We start from the raw sequence: 25,251 nt of genomic DNA, 5'->3' as shown, positions 1-25,251 counted from the left end.
CACAGCTCACAGCCTCCAACTCCTGGGCTTAAGCAAGCAATTCTCTTGCTTCAGCCTCCTGAGTAGCTTGGGACTACAGGCGCCTGCCACAATGCCTGGCTATTTTTGTTGTGTTGCAGTTTGACTGGGGCCGGGTTCCAACCCACCACCCTCGGTATATGGAGCCGGTGCCCTACCCATTAAGCCACAGGCACCGCCCAGTTTTTTGTATTTTTAGTAGAGACCAGGTCTTGCTCTTGCTTAGGCTGATCTCAAACCCATGAGCTCAAGGAGTCCACCTGCCTTGACCTCCCAGAGTGCTAGGATTACAAATGTGAGCCACTGCACCTGGCCTTATTTTTTTCTATCTATGATAGAGATGGGGTCTCACTTTGCTCAGGCAGGTCTCAAACTCCTGAGCTCCTGTTGCACCCTCCTAGAGTGCTAGGATTATAGGCATGAGCTACCACTACTGGGTGAAGATTACAGTTTTCAAATCCCAGCAAAACTCCTTTTAGACACCCAAGTATAGGAAATAAGTTGAAATTGGAGTGTTTGTGTGTGTGATAATTTGGCTTACAGCTTGATAGATTAGGAAATATTCAGAATTTACCTTAAAGACTATATTGATATATGAAAAATGATAGTTTAGTCGTTTATTTCATTTTTAGGAAAAGGAAAGCATATAATTTCATGATTTTACTTCTTTGAATTCTTTTTCTACCGGGCTAGTTATTTTATCTTTTTTTTTTTTTTTTTTTTTTTTTGCAGTTTTTGGCCGGGCTGGGTTTGAACCCGCCACCTCCGGCATGTGGGGCCGGCGCCCTACACCTTTGAGCCACAGGCGCTGCCCCGGGCTAGTTATTTTAAAAAGAATGTTTAGATGCTAACATCTGTTATGTTTTGCTGTATGGTTCTTGCAAAAAAATAAAAAGTTAGCCAATGTAGGTATCTTAAGTAGTACTTTCCCTCATTTTTCTTCCTTGTTTTTATTCAGATAACATCTTTTCTTTTTGTTTTATGGAAATGTATATTTCAAATATTTGCACTTAATCCTTTATGGTCTGAACTTTTAGATTTTTTTATTTATTTCTTTGTATAGTATTTTTCTTTTTCCTGTGAGGATAGTATCATGTTAAACTGATCTAAGGGTCGATGCAGTGGCTCATGCCTATAATCACAGCACTTTGAGAGGCAGAGGTGGGAGGATAGCTTGAGGCAATGAGCTCAAGACTAACCTGGGCAACATAGTGAGACCTTACCTCTAAAAAAAAAAAAAAAAAAAAAATGAGCCGAATGTGGTGGTGCACTCCTGTAGTCCCAGCTACTCAGGAGGCTGAGACAGAAGGATTACCTGAGCTCAGGATTGGGTGCTGCAGGTGAGCAGTGTTCAAGCCACTGCACTCCTGTCTGAATGACAAAGCAAGATGCTGTCTATAAAAGCACAAACAAACAAAAAAAAAAGGCACAAACAAAATAACAATTTAAAGAGGTTTACTGCCTTATTTATATACTAAGGAAGTCTTTTTTTCTTGGTGTTGATAATGTATAGAAAAATCAGTTTAGGTCAGAAACTTAGTATCTGAGATTATGGGAATTTTTTGTGGGAAGACATTTGAAATTCTGGTTGGTCATAAAGGTTTTAACATTTATAGTTGCCTTTCATATTCAAGTGGGGTTTGTTATTCTGTCTTCTTTATAATAAAATGGAGGATCCGGAAGGTAAATAGTGATGCTGTTCTGAAATATTATTAAATTAGAAGTAATTTAATTTGGAAATCTCTTGTTTTTAGTTGCCCATTGGACGTCAGTGTGTAAGTCATTACCGACGGCTCAGGCGCCACTGTGTCTTTTCACATGAGGAACTCATTTTCAAGATGGCCGCAGATCCAGAATGCTTGGATGTGGGGCTTGCAGCCATGGTTTGCAAAGAGTTGACTCTCATGACTGAAGAAGAGACACGATTAAGGGAGTCTGTTGTACAAATGGTAAGTTTGCTAAGCACATTTCCTATATTTGATAATGTAATTAGGATATTCTAAAAATTAAACATATAGTAAGCATCCATTTTCATCTTTGATCCCTGTAGGACTTGAACACAAAAATCAATACTTTGGAGACTGTTTCATACTTTTAAAATTGCCATTTGGGTTTCTTTAGATTGAAAAGGGTTTAGGGCAGCGCCTGTGGCTCAGTGGATAGGGTGCCGGCCCCATATACCAAAGGTGGTGGGTTCAAACCCGGCCCCAGTCAAACTGCAACAAACAAATATCCGGGTGTTGTGGTGGGTGGCTATAGTCCAGCTACTCTGGAGGCTGAGGCAAGAGAATCGTCTAAGCCCAAGAGTTGGAGGTTGCTGTGAGCTGTGATGCCACGGCACTCTACCGAGGGTGATAAAGTGAGACTGTCTCTACAAAACAGAAAAAAAGAAAAGGTTTAGGAGTCTTAATGTCATCATTTGTAGGTTTTTAACCTGATTGAATCCTATCAAGTAGAATTTTCTAGGTGTATATATGTATATATATATATATATACGTGTGTGTGTGTGTGTGTGTGTGTGTGTGTGTGTATATATATATATCCTTTAAATCAGCAGTTCTCAACCTGTGGGTCGTGACATAGGAACTATATTAAAGGGTTGCGGCATTAGGAAGATTGAGAAACACTGCTTTAAATCTAAAAATGTTATTTGTTTAAACAAGAAAATTTAGACGCTAGGTGCGGTGGCTCACGCCTGTAATTCTAGCACTCTGGGAGGCCAAGGTGGGTGGATTGCTTGAACTCACAGGTTTGAGACCAGCCTGAGCAAGAGCAAGACCCTGTCTCTAAAAATAGCCAGGTGTTGTGGCAGGCACCTATAGTCCCAGCTACTCGGGAGGCTAAGGTAGCAGAATTGCTTGAGCCCAAGAGTTTGAGGTTGCTGTTAGTTATGATGCCACTGCACTCTACTGACGGCAACCAGTGAGACCCTGTCTCAAAAAAAAGAAAAAGAAAATTTAAGTGCTTTTTTTCTCCGAGCTTTGTATTGAATAAAACATATGTTTCTGGTGATTATAGATTGTCAGTTTGAATTAACCTTTTTTTCTCTCTTTTAAGTAATGTAATGAATAGGAAGGGCAGAATTACCAAGGGTTTGGATTTTGCATGCTTACAATAAGCTAATCATCTATCACATTGAACTGGGAAATACATGAGGAAATAAATCTATGTCTTCAGCCTCATTTTGGCTCATTCTCCTTAATCTTCCCTACATAGCCTCTCTAGGTTCGTACCATGCTCCCTCCTTTTTTTGTACATGTCCTCCTTTTTGCTTGATACTCTTCTTCTTATTCTTTTTTTTAAAGAGATAGAGTTTCACTTTGTTGTAGAGTGCTGTAGCGTCACAGCTCACAGCAACCTCTACCTCTTGGGCTTAAGCAGTTCTCTTGCCTCAGCCTCACAAGTAGCTGGGACTACAGGTGCACAATGCCCGGCAATTTTTGTTTTTTCGTTGTTGCAGTTGTCATTGTCATTTAAGCTGGCCTGGGCCGAGTTCGAACCCACCAGCCTCAGTGTATGTGGCTGACGCCATAACCACATACTTCAGGTGCCTAGTCTCATTTATTTATTTAAAAAAAATTTTTTTGAGACAGTCTCTTTGTCACCCTCAATAGAGTGCTGCGGTGTCAGCACTCAAACTTGTTGGCTCAAGAGATCCTCTTGCCTCAGCCTCCCAAGTTGCTGGGACTATACGCGTGCACTACAATGGCCAGCTATTTTTTTTTTTAGAGACGGTTTTGCTCTTCCTCAGACTGGATTCCAACTTCTGAACTCAAGCAGTCTGCCTGCTTCGGCCTCCCAGAGTGCTAGGATTACAGGCGTGAGCCATCATGCCCAGCCTTTAAAGCTGAGCTTTTTAAAAGAATTTAAGTTAGCTTAAAAACAAGAATTTTGATTAAATCATCAGATTTCCTTTTCTGGTTGTTTCTGGGACAGAAAAAAGGAAAAGCAAGATACTTTTCTACTTGTTCGTATGATAGAAACAAAGAAAAACAAGATATAAGTGTATTTGGGGGGGGGCATAGTCTTATTTTGTCACCGTGGGTAGAGTACCGTGGCATCATAGCTCACAGTAACCTCAAACTCTTGGGCTTAAGCGATTCTTTTGCCTCAGCCTCCCTAGTAGCTGGGACTGCAGGCGCCCGTCATAACGCCCGGCTATTTTTGTTGTTGTTGTTGCAGTTGTCATTGTTGTTTAGCAGGTCCAAGGCAGGTTCGAACTCGCCAGCCTCAGTGTATGTGGCTGGCCCCCTGCCCACTGAGTATAGGCACTGCCCATGAGTGGATCTTTTTAAAAATTCATTTTAGTTTTTGAAGATGTGTGAATACATTTCCTGGTAATATTCCCACTTTATATCTGTGTTCTCAAAATAACTTATTTTGATTATATGCTTATTTAAGATGGATTTCCTTTTCTCATTGCCTACTCTTTGGAATTTTGATTAATTACCTCCAGGGTTAGGCAGTCTTTTGCCTTGAGGCCACATGTGGTTGTATTCTTAGTGTGACCTTCTGAACAAAAAGTTCTGTGAAGTTTGGATTCAGTCAGAGGATTGCACTTGGGGATTTGGAGGTCTGTGTGTGCCCTTGAGGCTGCAGGTTTGGGGCATTATTTTTCCTTTTTCTTTGGGGCATTATTTTTCCTTTTTCTTTGATAATTTGAATGTCATATCACCTGATATTCTACCATACTTTTTTCTTTTTATGATACTTTGATCAAATTTCTCTATAAACTCTTCTTTTAATTTGCCTTCTGCCAAGTTCTTATCTCTGCCCTTTCTTTGCATTACCACTTGTCTTTCTTAAGAACAGCTGTAATTTTACCTCCTTCTAAAAATCTTTTTAAGTGGTTTTCTTGTGGTCAGTGCTGTCATTTTTTCTTTATGCTTTCATTATCACTGTCATTTTGTTCCATCATACTTTTGAAAGTCGTAAAGTTTACTAGTGACAACTTTGTTGCTAACTCCAGTGGTTTTTTTGTCTTCCATCACTGTAGCCTCTTTATTGCACTGTGTATTTATTGCTGCTTTGGTTTCTTCCCCTGGCACTTGCTTTACTGTTTCTTCAGCCTCTTTGATCACATTTGCCTATTATTATTGTTATTTTTTTTACTTTACAAATGGTTTTATTTTTTTGTGCAACTAATGGACAGGTGTTCTACCCATAAATTCTACTTTCCAAAAACAAATAGGAACTTTTATAAAGAAAATCACAGAACAAACTTTAAAAGGCAATGGATTCGTCCTCTTCTAGATCACCACTGGGCTAGAAAAATAAAGCTTATTCTGCCAGGAATCACAAGTTGGAACTGTGTATTCCCCAAGAGGAAATTATACAGTGCCATTTCAGGGAAAGATTATTCAGCCTTCATCCCTAACATCCATAACTAGCTTTTAGAACAGTTAAACCCAGCCAAAATGGTTCAGTCTAGTCTTTATGATACAAGGCTACTATGGTCTTGAAAGATGCTAAAAACAGAAAAGACTGATCAGAATAAAAGATATTATTAGAAAATAACAGTCACAAATTATTAATTCCTTGCCATATCTCCCATCTACAAAACATTAATAAGGGGATTATTTTACCATAAAGAAAATTTTAGCTTCACATTATCACTAGCCAGAATTTTTGTCCTTAGTTATTACATAATAGGACCTGTCCAGGGCCGTTATCCAAATGGCATGACCATTGTACGCACACAATTCACTTCTGTCTTTACAAACAGGACTTTCATAATTTACATAAGCACATCTGTAGTAGCGAAGGTTTAACACTGAGATGCAATCAAAGATCCATACTATGTGATTTTTTGCAGACTGTAATGTAGTAATGGATATATTTTTAATCCACTTTCTTTTTTTTTTTTTTTTTTTTGTAGAGACAGAGTCTCACTGTACCGCCCTCGGGTAGAGTGCCATGGCGTCACACGGCTCACAGCAACCTCTTAACTCTTGGGCTTATGCGATTCTCTTGCCTCAGCCTCCCGAGCAGCTGGGACTACAGGCGCCCGCCACAACGCCCGGCTATTTTTTGGTTGCAGTTTGGCCGGGGCTGGGTTTGAACCCGCCACCCTCGGCATATGGGGCTGGCGCCCTACTCACTGAGCCACAGGCGCCGCCCAATCCACTTTCATTTGAGTGACCTTATATAAAAAATAAATCAATAACTTATAAGCTCTAGTCTCCAAAAAACATTTTCAAATGTACACATAGAAATGGTTACAGACAATAGTATTTTTAGGAAACATCTTCCATGTTCACATCCTCTTGTAATTGCTGTACCATTTTCTCTTCCAACTTCTTTCCTTTGCCTGTAAGAGGAGCTTGGATAAGATGGATGTTTTGCTTGACTTCCTTGATGTCCTGAACTTTCTGTAGCTCTTTATTTTTCTTCGGTCTGTTCGTTGTAAATTTAGCTTGGCGTTTCTGTTTGATCTCTTAATCGCATCAATAGTTTTATTCCATAGCTCTCTCTGGTATTTGACAGGTTCGTTTCTACGTTTCTCAAATTCAAATGAATTATCCACAGCAAGCTCTTTACCAGCTGCTTTTCGGAATGCTTTAGTCCACCTGACCTTGTGAGGATTGCGCTTCTTTTTAAAATTTTTATGACATTTGGATTTACAAAATCTGAATACCTTGCAATTGTTGCGGACGAACATCATCCCATGGCCAGGGTAGATTGGTCCCGAACAGAAATAACACTTCTCAATACGCATGTTGAACTCGCATGGGTCCCAGCAGACCCAAAGCTAAATGTGAGAGGAAGTGACGTATGCCATCATGGGAAGTGATTCTTCCCCTTCCCCGACCTGGAAAACCACATTTGCCTATTATTTTTATTTATCTTTTTCATCATCTCTTCAATTGTTGTTGTGTACGTGGTTTAGCCTTTTACCTTTTGTTATTACCCCTTTATGCTACTTTTTAGGGAATTCTTACTCATTCTTGCAATTTTAACTCTTTCAGCTATTGTGGTTTTAGTTCTCACCTCTTTTTTCTTTTTTTAAGAGACAGAATCTCACTTCATCACCCTCGTAGAGTGCTGTGGCGTCACAGCTCACAGCAACCTCCACCTCTTGGGCTTAAATGATTCTCTTGCCTCAGCCTCCTGAGTAGCTAGGACTACAGGTGCCCGCCATAAGGCCTGGCTATTTTTTGTTGCAGTTTGGCCAGGGCCAAGTTCGAACCCACCACCCTTGGTATATGGGGCCAGAGCCCTACTCACTGAGCCACAGGGACCACCCCAGTTCTCACCTCTTAATATTTGCTCTTACTATGTGCAAACACATGAATTATTGTAACTTTGAAAAGAGGTATGTCTAGTTACCCATTTGTAGTCCGTGTTTCCACATCCTTATTGCATTTTTTTCATTTACAACAGTGTTGTGAAGACGAATTATTTATTTTATTGTTTATACTTTGCTTTTGTTTTTATTTGCATGCCTATCATTTTGTAGGCCAGTAGGCATGTGGATTACATTATTTGTCCATTAGGAGCCATATTTATGATTTACACTCCTTTTTTGTGTGTGTGCCATTTGATCCCAAGGATAGAATCCCAAGGATAGAATCATGAGTATACATTTAATTTGATTTTTTAAATCAATGTAAATTTGTCTACTTTTATTGTGAGACAGGCTCTCACTCTGAGACCAGTACAGGCTACAGTGCAGTAGCATCATCATAGCTCACTGTAGCCTCAAACTGGGCTCAGGTGATTCTTTTGCCTCAGCCTCTTGAATAGCTAGGACTATAGGCATGTTCAGCTAATTTGTTTTATTTTTTGTAGAGATTAGTCCTGCCATGTTGCTCAAGCTGGTGTCAAACTCCTGGCCTCAAGCAATTCTCCTGCTTTGGCCTCCCCTATGTAGGGATTAGTAGAGTGAGCTGTACTTTTCAATTTAGATTTTTGTCATCTCAGTTTCAGCATCTGGGATAGAGTATCATCTTCTGTCCCTCTACCCTTTCTCAGGCGACTTTCCTTCATAATTGTTTATCTTAGTAACAGGATCATTATGTGAAAACTTAGTGTCATCCTGACTCATTCATTTCCTTCATAGTGATCTGTTGTCTAGTTTTAAGGTTTTCTTTGTTTTTTTTAGGCAAAGTCACTCATTACTCCCCTGGCTCCTCTTTTATTGCTGTATCTTCCTATTTCATTTCTTAATTTTCTCACCTTGATAATTTCAAATTCCCTTTTAATTTGTATCTCTGGCTTTTTTCTTCTTTTCATTCCCTTCTGCTAATTTATGACTTTCCAAGCTGTATTCTTAGGAATATAAACTTTTTTTTTTTTTTTTTTGAGATAGAGTCTCACTTTGTCACCCTTGGTAGAGTGCCATGGTGTCACAGTTCACAGCAACCTCAAACTCTTGGGCTCAAGCCATTCTCTTGTCTCAGCCTCCCAAGTAGCTGGGACTTCAGGTGCCCGCCACAATGCCGGGCTGCTTTTTTTTTGCAGTTGGCATTGTTATTTTAGCTGGCCTGGGCTGGGCTTGAACCTGCCAGCCTCAGTGTGTGTGGCGAACACCCTACCGACTGAGCTCCGGGCACTGCCTGGAATATAAGCTTTATAATCTGTTGGAAGATATTACAAGGAAAAATTGTTCTATAGTTAAGAAAGTTTGGGAATTGGTGGGTTAGAAAATGATAAATATTGTTCTTTACTGCAAAACTTCTTCAATATGCTGGTGTTCATTGTTAATCTCTAAACTGGGAGGGATATAATCTACAGCATTTTCCAAAAAATAATTTTTTTCCCCAAAGTATCATTTTAGGATTATTGGTCCTTGGGTACACTTGGGAAATGATATAAAATTTCTTTCTTATTTTTTTTTTTCTGAGATAAAGTCACTGGGTTGCCTTGGCTAGAGTACTGTGGCCTCATCCTGGTTCACTGAAATTCAAACTTCTGGCCTTAAGCGATCTTCCTGAGTAGCTGGGACTATAGGCACCCCCCACGACCCCTAGCTAATTTTTCTATTTTTAGTAGTGATGGGGTCTTGCTCTTGCTTAGGCTGGTCTCGAACTCCTGAGTTCAAGCAAGCCTACTACCTTGGCCTAGAGTGCTAGGATTACAGGTATGAGTCACTATGCCCAGTCATAAAATTTCTTATGGCAGGCAGAACTTTGCTAGTTGCCACATTAGCATCTCCTTCAGAACAACATTGCTAGTTGTTTTGAAACCATGTAAATTCTATTAAAAAAATTTTTTTTTTTTTTTTTTGTAGAGACAGAGTCTCACTTTACTGCCCTCAGTAGAGTGCTGTGGCGTCATACAGCTCACAGCAACCTCCAGCTCTTGGGCTTATGTGATTCTCTTGCCTCAGCCTCCCGAGCAGCTGGGACTACAGGCGCCCACCACAACGCCCGGCTATTTTTTTGTTGTTGTTGCAGTTTGGCCGGGGCTGGGTTTGAACCCGCCACCCTCAGTATATGGGGCCGGCGCCCTACTCACTGAGCCACAGGCACCGGAGTCTCACTGTGTCACCCTCGGTTGAGTGCCATAGCGTCATAGCTCACACCAATCTCAAACTCCTGGGCTTAAGTGATTCTCTTGCCTCAGCCCCCCAAGTAGCTGGGACTAAAGGCACCTGCCACAATGCCCAGCTATTTATTGTTATTACTATTTTTTTGTAGTTGTCATAGTTGTTTGGCAGACCTGGGCCAGTTTTGAACCTGCCAGCCCTAGTGCATGTGGCCGGCGCCCTAGCTGCTAAGCTACAGGCACCGAGCCTGTTCTGTTTTGTTTTGAGACAGAATCTTACTCTGTTGTTCTGGGTAGAGTACTGTGGTGTCATAGCACAGCAACCTCAAACTCTCTTGGACTTGGGCGATCCTCTTCTCTCAGCCTTCGGTATAGCTGGGACTATAGGCTTGAGCCATTATACCTGGCTAGTTTGTCTGTGTTTAGGAGAGACGGAGGTCTCACTCTTGCTCAGGCTGATCTCAGAACTCCTGAGCTCAACTCCACCCGCCTTGGCCTCCCAGAGTGCTAGGATTACAGACTCCCAGCCCCTGTCAATTCTTTTAGACTGAGAAATACTTGCAATGCATTTTAGAACTGTTTTTGCATAAAAATAATTCATAAAGATAATGCCAAATGCTAATACAGAAAAATGGAAAGATAAGAGAATTAACCTGGTATCAGGAACAAAATGTATAATGAATGAAATGTGTCTCGAATGCACCAGCGAATAAATTATTGGATTCCCCACCTTGTTCAAGTGAAGAAAGTTTGCTTATAACAATTGGGTTTATAAGTACCTTGTTCAAGTAAGTAGAAACTGTGAAGAGAAACTGTATCGTAAGTGGTGGTCTTGGTAAAATGCACTTCATGTGCTGTGCTTTCTTCAGCTGGCATACTGAATTTGACTTAACTGTCTTTCTGGCATCATGCTAAAGATTATATTTTGAGGGTCAGCACAGTGGTTATGGCACCAGCCACATACACTAAGGCTGGCGGTTTCGAACCTGGCCTAGGCCGGCTAAAACAACAATGACAACTGCAACAAAAAAATAGCCCGATGTTGTGGCAGGCGCCTGTAGTCCCAGCTACTTGGGAGACTGAGGCAAGAGAATTGCTTAAGCCCAAGAGTTGGAGGTTGCTGTGATCTGTGATGCCAGGGTACTCTACTGAGAGTGACATGGTGAGACTCTGTCTCAAAAAAAAAAAAAAAATTATATTTTGATTTGCGTTAATTTATTTTAAACTTCTTTGTCCTTGCCTGTGTTTGTACATGTCAGTGTTAATGTTTTTAGATCATAGGTTACTCACTTAATTTACCTGGTTTAAGGGTATATTATCCCTTGGGACAGTAATTTGTAAAAAATTAATCTTTTTATTATTTTAAAGAGAATACAAATAAAACCACATAACGCAAACTTTGTAGCTTTGTGAATTATGTGGTAATTAAATCTTCGTTTAGGTCAAGAAATAGAACTTTTGTCAGCTACCCCAGCAGTGCCTCTCAATTATAGTTTTCCTCTCAAAAAACTTACCTTGACTTTTTTTTTTTATGAGACAGAGTCTCATAAACTATTCTACAAATAGTTGTTGCAGTTGTCATTGTTGTTTAGCAGCCCTCGGCTGGGTTCGAACCCTCCTACCTTGGTATATGTGGTCAGCGCCCTGACTACTGAGCTATGGGAGCCAAGCACTATCTTGACTTTTGTAGTAGTCGCTTCCTTGCATTTTTTAATAGTTTTATCAGTCAAATGTACATCCTAGTAACCAAAATTTAGTTTTGCCCATTTAAAAAAAATTAGTAATGATTAATTCTAGAAAGCATTTAACGTGCCATTGTACCTCTCATGTTTGTGCCTTAAATCAGAGATATACCTGTAGAATATAATAACATAACTTCTTTGATGCTTTAAAGACTAGAAAGACTTGATTTAGTGACGTAAATTGTATTTCAGGGTGTCCTGATGTCAGAAGAAGAAGTATTTGAACTTGTTCCTGATGATGAGCGACAGTGTTCAGCTTGTAGAACCACCTGTTTTCTCTCTGCTCTCACATGCTCCTGTAATCCTGAGAGGCTTGTGTGTCTCTACCATCCAACTGATCTGTGCCCTTGCCCCATGCAGAAGAAATGTCTTAGGTATCTAAAAGTATCTTCTGAACTTTCTATTAACTTTTTTAAAAACATAGTCTTAATGTTATTCTTAGTTATTCCCTTCCCTGTCTGTGGACTGCTGATTGTCTTTATTTTTCTCCCAAGGACCAGTTCTTTAAATTTGGCCCTAAACTTGGCTGCTAAAATTAGTTTATTAATTGATTTCACATCTTTTGTCTCCCTATACCAAAACCGTGGGTTGCATTGATGTTCTCTGTATATAAACCAAGATCTCATTCCCTTGGCCATTGTATTTTTCTTAAGCTAATTATACTTAATAATTTATTGTCAAGTTGTTACTGTTTCTTTGAGGTTTTTATTTCCATTGTTTCTGTTTTTATTTTTGTAGATACCGCTACCCATTAGAAGACCTCCCGTCTCTGCTATATGGTGTAAAAGTCAGGGCACAGTCCTATGACACTTGGGTCAGTCGTGTTACAGAAGCATTATCTGCTAACTTCAACCACAAGAAAGGTTAAGTTTCTTCCTTTTGTATGCATACACTGAAATATGGGTTACTTTGAAAGAAGCCTTGTTTAGTTTTCTGTTCTTTCCATTCATTAAGAAAGAAATCCCAGGCTTCATTTGAAATTAATGGGTTGGTTGAATATAGATTTAATTTTTCATTTGAGAATTGCCTTTTAAATGAAAAAGCTGACCTAAAACGGGACAGCTCTAACTTATAAGTAGCTATATTGTATACTTTGGGGAGCCATTGTTACCAGTGGACTGTCACTAGAGGCTTTTTGAAAAGAGAAATTTCCTTACCTGAGAGAAATAGTCTCTAAGGATTAAGAGTGTTGTACCTGGGGGCGGCGCCTGTGGCTCAAGGAGTAGGGCGCCGGTCCCATATGCCGGAGGTGGCGGGTTCAAACCCAGCCCCGGCCAAAAACCACAAAAAAAAAAAAAAAAGAGTGTTGTACCTGGTCATAAGATTTTTATTGCAGCAGAGAGATTTTCACACCTGCAGTGTATTTCTCCTAATAGGTTGATGACTTGAGTGAGGTGAAGATTTTAAAGTGGCTTTTTAAGTCTATGGGTATAGTATATGGCTTTTTATTTATGTTTTACAGATTTGATTGAATTACGAGTAATGCTAGAAGATGCAGAGGATAGGAAATACCCAGAGAATGATCTCTTTCGAAAACTCAGGGATGCTGTAAAAGAAGCTGAGACCTGTGCTTCTGTGGCTCAGCTGCTTCTGAGCAAAAAGCAGAAACACAGGTAAATGCAAGAAGAGTTTAATTCTCTTTAATAGAAAAAGAATTTTCTATTTCTCTTAAAGTGAAAGCCAAAATTTAACTGACCTGTGAGGCTTTACCTTATCTTTGATCTCTTGTGGTCATGCTTCTCCTTGCCCCAGTAATGTCTAGTCTCACCTCCTACTACTGTTCTTTCTTCCTCCACCCTGCAATGCTCTTCCTTTTGCTATTCTTCATATACACCAGGCACTTTTCCTGCTTAGGACCTTCACACTTGGTCTTCACTTTGCTTGGAGTTCTCTTTTTACTAATCTCGGTGCCTTGTTCCCTCACTTCTTTCAAGTCTTTTTGTGTAAATGTCACTTTCTTGAGAGGCCTTTTCTGATAACCCTTTATAAAATTGCAGCCTTCTTACCTTTCTTTCCTGGCCATATCACCTTCTGGTATATTAATTTACTTATTTATTATTTGTATCCTCCCTCTTCCCCACCCTAGAATGTACACTAGACTAGAAGGTTAGGGATTTTTGTCTTTTTGGTCATTGCTATATTTCTTGTGCTTAGAACAACACTTGACATGTATTAGGTATGCAATAAATATTTGTAAATAATTGAAACTACAGGCTGAAGAAAGGTGGTTGCAAAGCAGAGATGATTGTTAAGGAGCATAGAAATGTGTACCATTGATTTAATATAATCCACGTATATCAAATTCCTGTGGTATTATTTCACATTCCAATACGTACCTTTTCTATGAATAGCTTTTTCTATAGCAATTCACATTGGGTTTTGCATTAACTTGTAAATTTTGTTTTTTTTAGAGACAGAGTCTCATTTTATCGCCCTTGGTAGAGTGTTGTGACGTCACAGCTCACAGCAACCTCCAACCCCTGGGCTTAGGCGATTCTTTTGCTTCAGCCATCCCAGTAGCTGGTACTACAGGCACCCGCCACAACGCCCAGCTATTTTTTTGTTGCAGTTTGGCCAGGCCCGGTTTGAACACAACACCCTTGGTATATGGGGCCAGCGCCCTGCACACTGAGCCACAGATGCCACCCAACTTGTAAATTTTTTAAAACCATTTTGTTAGAGAACCTTTCTTATAGACATTAACCAATGGATTTTAACTTGCCATTAGGTCACAGACCCTCCTGTCCCTTGGAGAACCTACTAAAAGCTTAGTGATCCCCTTAGAAACATGCATATACACAGAAAACGTTGAAATAGTTTCATAGGGCTTATTGTCCCCTAATGGAGTTTAATGGCCCTTGTTTTACATTCTAAGCTTCTTGGAATATAGGGTTTAGTTTTATCAGTAAACTTAATATTCCACTATGAAGAATGTATTTAATGTTTAAAATATTTAATGCTTGTAGTTTGGAGGGACTGTAACTTGGAGAGTAGAATCTTCAAGTCATTAACTGAAGAACTTAACCCCCACTCCCTTTTTTTTGGACAGTCTCAGTATGTCGCCCTTAGTAGAGTTCCGTGGTGACACAGCTCCAGCAACTTCAAACTCTTGGGCTTAAAAGCTTCTCTTGACCCAGCCTCCCAAGTAGCTGAGACTACAGGCACCTGCCACAATGACAGGCTATTTTTTGTTGCATTTGTCATTGTTGTTTTAGCTGGCCTGGGCCGGTTCGAACATGCCAGCCTTGATGTATGTGGCTGGCACTGTAACCACTGTGCTATGTGCTGAGCCATTAAAAAACTCTTTTGAAGCAATAACCATTACAATAGAATTCCTCGAACACTAGGATTGCTTAGGTTCAAATTATGAAATGACCAGGAGCCCCTTTGATATTAGAATGACTGTAAATTTTTCTTTCTTACATCTCAATATTATTTCACATCAGGCAGAGTTCAGATAGTGGAAGGACTCGGACCAAACTGACAGTGGAAGAATTGAAGGCCTTTGTCCAACAACTTTTTAGTCTCCCATGCGTCATCAGCCAAGCTCGACAAGTGAAGGTGGAGTATTATGTTGTTTTCTTGAGTAGTATCCTTTCCTTATGGGCTGCTGTTTTGGGTTAACCAGATGGTATGTCTAGTTTTTTGTTCTGTTGTTTTTTTTCTCACATATATGCTGCTATTTAAGGTTCTTTAGTTAGGCAGTCTCTGAGAGTCTCCAGCTGTTGGCCCTGGGTAGAGTGCCATGGTGTCACAGCTCACAGCAACTTCAAACTCTTGGGCTTAAGTGATTTCTCTTGCCTCAGCTTCCCAAGTAGCTGGGACTATAGGCATCTGCCACAAGGCCTGGCTACTTTTTGGTTGTAGTTGTCGTTATTGTTTGGCAGGCCCGGGCTGGATTCGAACCTGCCAGCTTTGGTATATGTGGCTGGCGCCTTAGCCACTCAAGCTATAGGCACGGAGCCAGTACGTGAGCTTTTAAAAATGCAGAGCTCTGAAATTTTCAGGGCCCTGATGGTTTAATCAATATGTAAAATCTCAAAAGTACATATATCAGGGCGGTGCCTGTGGCTCAGTGAGTAGGGCGCCGGCCCCATATATGGAGGGTGGCAGGTTCAAACCCGGCTCTGGCCAAACTGCAACAAAAAGCTGGGCGTTGTGGTGGGCACCTGTGATCTCATGTACTTGGGAGGTTGAGGCAAGAGAATCGCCTAAGCCCAAGAGCTGGAGGTTGCTGTGAGCTGTGATGCCACAGCACTACTGAAGGCGACAAAGTAAGACTGTCTCTTAAAAAAAAAGTATATATCAAATATATTAATCTACACAGTAATCTTTTGATAATTTGTGCCTGCTGGGGTGGGGAACCTATGAAATTAAGGCCACATGTGGCCCTTCAGATCTCCAGGCGTGGCCCCTTCAATTGAATCCAAACTTTTTCTTTTTTTGAGACAGAGTCTCACTTTGTCACCCTCAGTATAGTGCCGTGGTCTCATAGCTCACAGCAACCTCCAATTCCTGGGCTCAGGTGATCCTCTTGCCTCAGCCTTCCTAGTAGCTAGGTCTATAGGTGCCTGCTACAACACCCCAGTTAGTTTTTAGAGACAGGGTCTTGTTCTTTCTTCCTCAGGCTGGTCTCGAACTCTTGACCTCAAGCAATCCACCTATCTTGGTCTCCCAGAGTGCCAGGATTATAGGCGTGAGCCACTGCACTTGGCCCTGAATCCAAACTTTTTAATAAAGGGATTTATTCTGTAAAATTTGGATTTATTCAAAAGGTTACACTAAAGGATCCAGAAGACCCCATATGTACCTAGTGGGAGGGTGTACTGAGTATGTTTTTGTGTTTTGGGAGCGGGTAGGGTGTCTAAGATAGCTTTTATCAACTTGTGAAATTTATTATCAATTGTGTTCTTGCTTTACTCCATTTCATAAGAATAGTTAGTTGATTATTCTTTCTTTCTTGCATGATGTTCTTTAATACATCCATGACACTGTAACTTTGCAGTTTTCTTCTTAGCTCTTTGGCAATTCCTTAAGTTATTTTCTTTCCTTCCTTCTTTCTTTCTCCCCAAGTTCTCTGGGGCTTTGGGGCAGAATTAAATCTTCTATACTGTTGGTTTTCTCCTTTGCTTGACCTCTAAGTATTGCAGTCTGTTAGGAGTCTCAGTCCTTTCTGTACTGTAGGTGCTTAGTGTGACATGATGTGTAATATCACCTATATCCTGTTGATTCCCATATCTCCAGTTGTGACTGCTTTTCTTCTTTTCTGCAGACTTTTCTATCCAGCTACATACCCTACATTTTCATTTGGTAGACTAAAAGGCATCTTAAAAGCCTTACAATGAATCAAAACTGTTGATTCTCTTTTTTTTTTTTAAGAGAGAGTCTCCCTTTATTGCCCTCGGTAGAATGCCATGGTGGCACAGCTCACAGCAACTTCCAACTCCTGGGCTTAGGTGATTCTCTTGCCTCAGCCTCCAGAGTAGTTGGGACTACAGGCACCCACCACAATGCCCAGCTATTTTTTTGTTGCAGTTTGGCTGGGGCCAGGTTCGAACCCGTCACCCTCGGTATATGGGGCTGGCGCCCTACCACAGGCGCCACCAAACCCTTGATTCTTTTATTTCCCTTATACCCTATGTCCAGTCTTTACACAACATGTGCTGGCTGCTATTGTCTCAAAAGTATATCCCAAAATGAAGCATGTATCATCATCTCCATTGCTTAAACTCTGGTCAATACCTCTAGAATATACCCCCTTGGATTACTGCCATGGCTTTTTGACTGCTTTCTCTTCTTCTGCTCTTGTCTCTAATATTTTTAAAAATTGTTCGGTAGCCATAGCGATAATTTGAAGTATAATTCAAATCATATCACTCCTATGGTTAAAATCCTCCAGTAGTTCCTGGTAGTCATTAGGATAAAATTGAGATTGATTGTAATCTATAGGAGACTATGTTGGGCGGTGCCTGTGGCTCAGTGAGTAGGGTGCCGGCCCCATACACCTAGAGTGCTGGGTTCAAACCCAGCCCCGGTCAAACTGCAACAAAAAAAAAGCCGGGCGTTGTGGCAGGCGCCTGTGGTCCCAGCTACTTGGGAGCCTGAGGCAAGAGAATAGCTTAAGCCCAAGAGCTGGAGGTTGCTGTGAGCTGTAATGCCATGGCACTGTAGCAAGGATGACAAAATGAGACTGTCTCTTTAAAAAAAAACAAGACTATGTAATCTGACCTCTGCTTGTTCTTTAACTACATTTCTCCCTTGCCCATTTGTAGCAACATACTAAGCTCATTCTTCTGTAAGACAAATGTAGTTTTTATAATTACTATTTGCCCTGCCTAAACTGTTCTTCCTATATGTTCCTGCTCCGGCTTCCTCCTAATTTTAGTTTGTTCTTTCGTCTTCTGTAACCACCATTTCTAAGTAATATGTTCCCTCTTCCCCGGTCATTCTCTACTGAATTGCTCAGTTTTATTTTAGAGCACTTCATACTAACCAAAGCATATTCATATATTCAGTCTGGGCTCCTACATTAAGAATGTCCCTTGAAGGCAAGGATTTTTTTTTTGTGTTAACACTATCTATTTAGAACAATGCCTGTGTCTAAGTCAGCAGTAACTAAATTTTTGAGTGAATCGTATTTTTTTTTTTTTTTATGTATAGCACACTCTGTTTTTAATTTTTATCTTCTGATCCAAATTCCAGACATATATTCTTTTTTTTTTTTAATTGTTTGGCTTTTTAAATTTTTTTTTTTATTTTTTATTGTTGGGGATTCATTGAGGGTACAATAAGCCAGGTTACACTGATTGCAATTGTTAGGTAACACTGCTGGTGGGACTGCAAACTAGTACAACCTTTTTGGAAGGAAGTATGGAGAAACCTCAAAAGCACTCAACCTAGACCTCCCATTTGATCCTGCAATCCCATTACTGGGCATCTACCCAGAAGGAAAAAAATCCTTTTATCATAAGGACACTTGTACTAGACTGTTTATTGCAGCTCAATTTACAATCGCCAAAATGTGGAAACAGCCTAAATGCCTACCAACCCAGGAATGGATTAACAAGCTGTGGTATATGTATACCATGGAATACTATTCAGCCATTAAAAAAAATGGAGACTTTACATCCTTCGTATTAACCTTTATGGATGTGGAAGACATTATTCTTAGTAAAGCATCACAAGAATGGAGAAGCATGAATCCTATGTACTCAATTTTGATATGAGGACAATTAATGACAATTAAGGTTATGGGGGGGAAGCAGAAAGAGGTATGGAGGGAGAGGGGTGGGGCCTTGGTGTGTGTCACACTTTATGGGGGCAAGTGTGATTGCAAGAGGGACTTTACCTAACGAGTGAATCGTATTTTTAAAGTAGAACTATAGATCAGCATTTCTCAACCTATAGGTTGTGACCCACAGGAACTGTAGTGAAGGGCCGTGGCATTAGGAAGGTTGAGAACCACTGCTATAGATAGATGTGATTACAGAGAAGCATATTTGTTAATTTATCACACCTGAATGTTTAGTGCTATGATGGTGAGATTATAAAAAGGTCTAGAAACAAGTTTGCCTGAACTGTATCTATTTCATTTTTTTTTTTGTATCTTTTAAATTTGTTTCTTGTTTTTATTTTTTTAACCTATTTAGAATCTGCTAGATGATGTGGAAGAGTTTCATGAACGTGCTCAGGGGGCCATGATGGATGAAACTCCAGATTCTTCTAAACTCCAGATGTTGATAGACATGGGCTCTAGTCTTTATGTGGAGCTGCCTGAGTTACCCCGACTGAAGCAAGAATTACAGCAGGCTCGGTGGTTGGATGAAGTAAGACTAACCCTGTCCGATCCACAACAAGTCACTTTGGATATCATGAAGAAACTGATAGACTCTGGGGTAGGGTTGGCACCCCACCATGCTGTGGAGAAAGCAATGGCTGAATTGCAGGAGCTCCTTACAGTCTCTGAGAGATGGGAAGAAAAGGCTAAGGTCTGCCTACAGGCAAGGTGAACACATATTTTGGTGATTGTTGCCTCTTTAATGATTAAGTGAGAAGATAGTGTTGGGAGGAGGTGCTTAAGGGCCTATTCCATTAAAAGTTTTGTCTTTTTTCTTTTTTTTTTACCTTTAGGATTTTAATGTGTCTGAAGGGTTCCCTTCTTAACAAGCAGTATTAGTCAAGGTGAATAGGTCCAGGAAAGGCATTTCCCAGGAATCCAGGGCTTGGAGGAAGGAGAGATTCTCTTCCCTCCCTACTTTGGCAAAGCTGACCTGGAAAGGTCCCTGTGGGTGGTAATGGATGGTTTCTTGCTGGATAGGAATGCCCATGGGCCACACTTTCCTCAGCCCCTAGAGCACCACATGTATCTAGACTCACTACGGGTAGCAGTGCCAGGAAGTGGGTTCTCCTGTGTCTGGCTCCAACAAATGATTTATTGTGATGATAGTGAATGTTTAATTAAATGTTTTATCCTTCCCTAGCCAATCACTAAGTTACCAAATAGAGTTGCATATAGCCTGTTTCAAATACCTGCAAACTATTACGCTGAGCACTTTGTTAAACTTTGTTATACAAAGTAGTATTTTGTTTAGAGCCTATGATTAATGTTACTATAATTAGGAATTAAGAATTACAAAGCTCAGTGTAGTACATTATTAATGTTAAGTGAGGTATAGAAAAATTCTGTGGGAGTTCAGAGGAGGAGAGATCATAGTGCGCTTGTATGGTCAATAGAGAAGTTCGAGAGAGAAGAAAGAACTTAGAAACTTGAAGAATGAGTAGGGTTGAAGTGGAAAGGGGCAGTAAGAGAAATGTCATAAACTAAGAAATATGTAGGGTATGTTCAGGTGACAGAAAATAAATGCACTTCACTGGAATGGAGGATTTATGCAGGAAAGTATTGGGAGATAAGAATTAGGAATGAGAATGTTAAATAGTTGCATTAGAATTAGCAACCTAGGCTTAGGTTGAGGTGCTGGCCACATGCACCGGGGCTGGTAGGTTTGAACCTGGCCTGGCCCTGCTAAATAGCAATGACAACTACAATTAAAAAAAAAAAAAAAAGCCGAGTGTTGTGGCAGACGCCTATAGTCCCAGATACTTGGGGGGCTGAGGCAAGAGAATTGCTTAAGCCACCTCCCCCCAAAAAGAATTAGAAACCTGTTGGATTTAATGAGATTAAGTAAAGTGTTCATGATATTTGACTGTGTATCAACTAATTTGTCTGAGATAACTATGAAAGCATTTTTCTAGCAGCTAAGATTAATATTTATATAATTTTGACTGGGCACAGTGGTTCATGCCTATAATCCCAGCACTCTTGGAGGTCGAGGGGGAGGCTTGAAATACTACTACCAACAAAATTTCACTTGGTAGACTACTGTCAGTTGCATCAAGTATACCTACCATATCATAGTTTTACATTCCAAAGTTATTTGCCTTTGCCTATACAATATGCTCCCATCTCCTCAAACGGTCATGAATCTGAAGACACAGAATAAGCTTTTCCAATCAAAGATGCATACAAAATCAGTGGCTACCAAAGTAGTTAAAATGCATAGACTTTGGAATGAAGTGGAAAAGTTTTTAAATTTCAACTGTCACTTAATAACTATGTGATTTCTCTAAGCAAATAGGTTTCTCATCTTTACCTTAGAAATTACATGGGGAAAAAAAAAAGAAGACGGTGCCCATAACTCAGTCGGCAGAGCACCGGCCACATACACCCTCCTGAGCTTGAGCAATACTCATTCCTAAGCCTCTTGAGTATATGGGACTACAAGTGCATGCCAACATGCCTGGCTAATTTTTTCTGTTTTTGTAGAGACGTGGTCTTGCCCTTGCTCAGGCTGGTCTCAAACTCCTGACTCAAGCAATCCACCTACCTCGGCCTCCCTGAGTGCCAGGATTTATAAGTGTGAGCCACCATGCCTGATCCCAACTTCTTTTTAAATGTTTCTCCCTGCCTTTGTTCATAATATTCCTGGTTTCTTTTTTTTAACCTTTCATTTGAAAAAATCATATTTCTTTAAGGCCTAACTCAAAGCCCTTCTTAATTCTCCTAGGCAGAATTGACCACTGTCTTTTATAGTGGTGAGTCCATAGTAATTTATTCTTAGTGTAATGCTAAGTGTAATTACACTAAGAATAAATAAGTATAATTCTTACCTTGTATTATGGTTAGTCTAATGATTAGGATAAAGTCTATGCTTTGTTCATCTTCATGCAACTGATACTAATGAATGTAGTTGGATTAAATGTACTTTATCAATATTAATGGATTTCTAGTTTATTACTTTCTACATTACTATCAAAAATGTATTTCTGGGGGTGAGCAGGGCGCCGGCCCCATATACCGAGGGTGGCAGGTTCAAACCCGGCCCCGGCCAAACTGCAACAACAAAAAAAATAGCCGGGTGTTGTGGCGGGCGCCTGTAGTCCCAGCTACTCAGGAGGCTGAGGCAGGAGAATCGCCTAGGCCCAGGAGTTGGAGGTTGCTGTGAGCTGTGTGATGCCACAGCACTCTACTGAGGGCGATAAAGTGAAACTCTGTCTCTACAAAAAAAAAAGTATTACTGATAATTTTAGATATTGTAAAGAACTAAAGTAGAAGCAGTTTAGTATAGCAAAAGAAGCATTCCGAGTCAGTATTTCAGGTGTGTCATTTATTATATTAAATGTCTTTGGGGTTAATAATTTTCCTTTGAGAGAAAGTTGCTTATCTATAAAATGGAAAGAAAGATACTAGCTGCTTTGCTTTCCTTATAGGATTATGGTAACAATTAAATGAATTCACGTATATGAATTGTTAGTAGTTGAACTTTTTCTCACGCATCCCATCCTGGTTTTACTGTTCTTCTAGACCAAGGCACAGCGTGGCAAGTTTAGAAAGCATTGTGAATGAAGCCAAGAACATTCCAGCCTTTCTACCCAATGTGTTGTCCCTAAAAGAAGCTTTACAAAAGGCTCGAGAATGGACAGCTAAAGTGGAAGCTATTCAGGTAAGGGGACTTCTGGATTATCCTGCCCATCAGGTAGAGTAATGGCCCATCTCAGAGATGACTCCTATAAAATTTTGGTTCTTTAGAATAGAATAATCATACTGCATGTGGTCCCTGACTTAAACATTTTCAACTTTGTGATGGTATGAAAGTGGTATGCATTCAGTAAAAACCGAGCTTTGAATTTTGATGTTTTCCAGGTCTCATAATGTGTGGTGTGGTATGATAGTATCTCATGATGCTAGGCAGTGGCAGTGACCCACAGCTCCTGGTCAACCAAGCTAGTGTTACTAAGATATTGCTTTTAGTTGTTGTGAAAATCCTGAAAGACTTTGAATAGGCAAAAGATTACGAGGTGTCCTTTCAGTGGAATATTGATATTGTCTTGTAGACCCGCTATGATTGTCTGATTCTAGGGGGGATATGCCTTACATTTTCATTGGCCAGCCTATTTTATAACTTTATCAATTATTTTTATTTTATTTATTTCATTTTATTTTTTAATTTTTTTTTTTTTTTTTTTTTGTAGAGACAGAGTCTCACTTTATGGCCCTCGGTAGAGTGCCGTGGCCTCACACAGCTCACAGCAACCTCCAACTCCTGGGCTTAAGCGATTCTCTTGCCTCAGCCTCCCGAGTAGCTGGGACTACAGGCGCCCGCCACAACGCCCGGCTATTTTTTGGTTGCAGTTTGGCCGGGGCCGGGTTTGAACCCGCCACCCTCGGTATATGGGGCTGGCGCCTTACCAACTGAGCCACAGGCGCCGCCCTTATTTTTTAATTTTTGAGACAGAGCCTCAAGCTGTTCCCCTGGGTAGAATGCCGTGACATCACAGCTCACAGCAACCTCCAACTCCTGGGCTCAAGCGATTCTCCTGTCTCTGCCTCCCAAGTAGGCGCCCGCCACAGTGCCCGGCTATTTTTTGGTTGCAGCCATCATTGTTGTTTGGCAGGCCCAGGCTGGATTCGAACCCGCCAGCTCAGGTGTACATGGCTAGCGCCTTAACCACTTGAGCCATAGGCACCGAGCCTCAATTATTTTATTTAAAAAAGTAATGTAAATGAATTATGTCTATAGGCAACTGAATTAGTCTGTAATGGTACAATTGATTTCTGCAGTGTAGAAAAGGTGATTCCATTGTCTAACATGATATTAAACACTTATTTCTATTAGCAAATTCATTTCCTCATTTCTAATTGTATTTATATATGATTGTTCTTTGTATTGTTCTTGGAACTGGTTTTTATATCTACTGGTTCTTTTCATTAATTAACAAATCAAATATTTGGTAACATGTTCATTAAAAATGAATTTGCACAAACTTTTTTTTTTTTAACAGAGTCTCACTATATTGCCCTAGGTAGAGTGCTGTGGTATCATAGCTCACAGCACCCTCAGACTCTGGGCTTAAGCGATTCTCTTGCCTCAGCCTCCCAAGTAGCTGGGACTGCAGGTGCCCATCATAACGCCCAGCTATTTTTTTGTTGTAGTTGTCAATTGTTTGGCAGGCCCAGGCCGGGTTTGAACTCATCAGCCCCAGTATATGTGGCTGGCACCCTAGCTGCTGAGCTATAGGTGCCAAGCCTACACAAACTTAAAAATATGACATTGGAAGTAATATTAGTTTGAGATACAATTAGGTCTAAAGAATAATATTTAATAGAAAAGCTAACACCAACCTTTGTAAGGTCTTTCAACAATGTATTGCCAGGTTCCCTAAGAACTCAAATTGTGTGAGAATATGTTTTTGCTTTTTAGAGTGGCAGCAACTATGCTTACTTAGAGCAGCTTGAGAATTTATCTGCTAAGGGACGCCCTATTCCTGTGCGTCTTGATGCACTGCCCCAGGTGGAATCACAAGTAGCAGCTGCCAGAGCATGGAGAGAACGGACTGGGAGGACTTTTCTTAAGAAGAATTCTAGCCATACATTGTTACAGGTAAAGAGTACTTCATGTACACGAACTTCAGCTTTCCCATAAGCAGTGGATAATAACAACTATAGGTAGTAATAATTATCTTCAGTTTATATAGTCACCTTTATTCAAGTGATTCCTGTTAGGTAATATCAGATATTGACTTAAAATATGGAGCTTTAGGCAGACATATTTCCAGTTACTCTTGTGCCATCTGCAGAAAAAGCAATCAGCCTGGATTTTATTGTTGGACTCCGCCGCTGAAAGATCTTATTTCTCAGAAGCACAAATTTGTATACTACCCTTTTCATCTTAAGCAGTTGCACATAGTAGTTAAGAGGAGAGGCTTTAGAATAAAATAGGTTCCTTAATTGCTAACCCTGTATCCTTGGGAAGTTGTTTCCTTTCTGAAGCTGTTTCCCTTGTTTGAATAATATGCATAATACCTACCACCTATGGTTGTTGTGAGGATTGAAATAGATAATGTATATGAAGTCCTGGGACTCGGTGAGTGTTCAATAAATGTTTCTTTATTATTTTCGCCTTTAAGGTTTTTTAAGAACCAGAGTTCATATTTTAGTTTTTATTTTTATAGGTGCTAAGTCCCCGGACTGACATTGGTGTATATGGGAGTGGCAAAAGCAGAAGGAAAAAAGTAAAAGAACTAATAGAAAAAGAAAAAGAAAAGGATCTAGACCTTGAGCCTTTGAGTGATCTAGAGGAAGGATTAGAAGAAACCAGAGATACAGCCATGGTGGTAAGAGATTATGTAATGCCTTTTGAGTTTGCTTGGTGAATATAGAATTGCGTGAAGATGTTAGCAGGTTTAGTGTTTTCACGTTATTAACTATTTTCATTTTCATAAACTTAATCTTTGGCTTTATGAGTACATATTCTACATTTTAAAATGTATTTATATTCAAAGCGTAGAAGAAGTCGACTGCCTTGCTCTTTTCCCAGAATTTTTTTTCCATATCTCTTTTCTTTATTGTTTTAATAGTTGTTTAATATTCCATCAAGTTGTCCATAGTTTACTGAGCCAGTGAGTCTTCACTTAACATTGCTAATAGTTTCTTGGAAACTAGGAC

At 40.1% G+C, this 25,251-nt stretch overlaps 1 protein-coding gene and 1 pseudogene across 1 annotated transcript in view; one reads left to right on the top strand and one right to left on the bottom strand.

Annotated features, from left to right (window-relative positions):
• KDM5A (lysine demethylase 5A) overlaps positions 1-25,251 on the top strand; it is a 104,060-nt gene that overhangs the window by 56,278 nt on the left and 22,531 nt on the right. Inside the window, exons 14-22 of the mRNA XM_053554464.1 lie at positions 1,773-1,967; positions 11,442-11,623; positions 11,988-12,112; positions 12,712-12,862; positions 14,696-14,810; positions 18,899-19,254; positions 22,111-22,249; positions 24,008-24,187; positions 24,759-24,920. Coding sequence (XP_053410439.1) covers positions 1,773-1,967; positions 11,442-11,623; positions 11,988-12,112; positions 12,712-12,862; positions 14,696-14,810; positions 18,899-19,254; positions 22,111-22,249; positions 24,008-24,187; positions 24,759-24,920 — 1,605 coding nt within the window. The remainder of the gene's footprint in view (positions 1-1,772; positions 1,968-11,441; positions 11,624-11,987; positions 12,113-12,711; positions 12,863-14,695; positions 14,811-18,898; positions 19,255-22,110; positions 22,250-24,007; positions 24,188-24,758; positions 24,921-25,251) is intronic.
• On the bottom strand, positions 6,255-6,744 carry LOC128560887 (probable ribosome biogenesis protein RLP24; annotated as a pseudogene).

This window comes from Nycticebus coucang, chromosome 12 (assembly GCF_027406575.1).
Source record: "Nycticebus coucang isolate mNycCou1 chromosome 12, mNycCou1.pri, whole genome shotgun sequence".
NCBI lineage: Eukaryota > Metazoa > Chordata > Mammalia > Primates > Lorisidae > Nycticebus > Nycticebus coucang.
The sequence above is the reverse complement of the archived record's forward strand: the minus strand, read 5'-3'. Positions and strand labels throughout refer to the sequence as shown.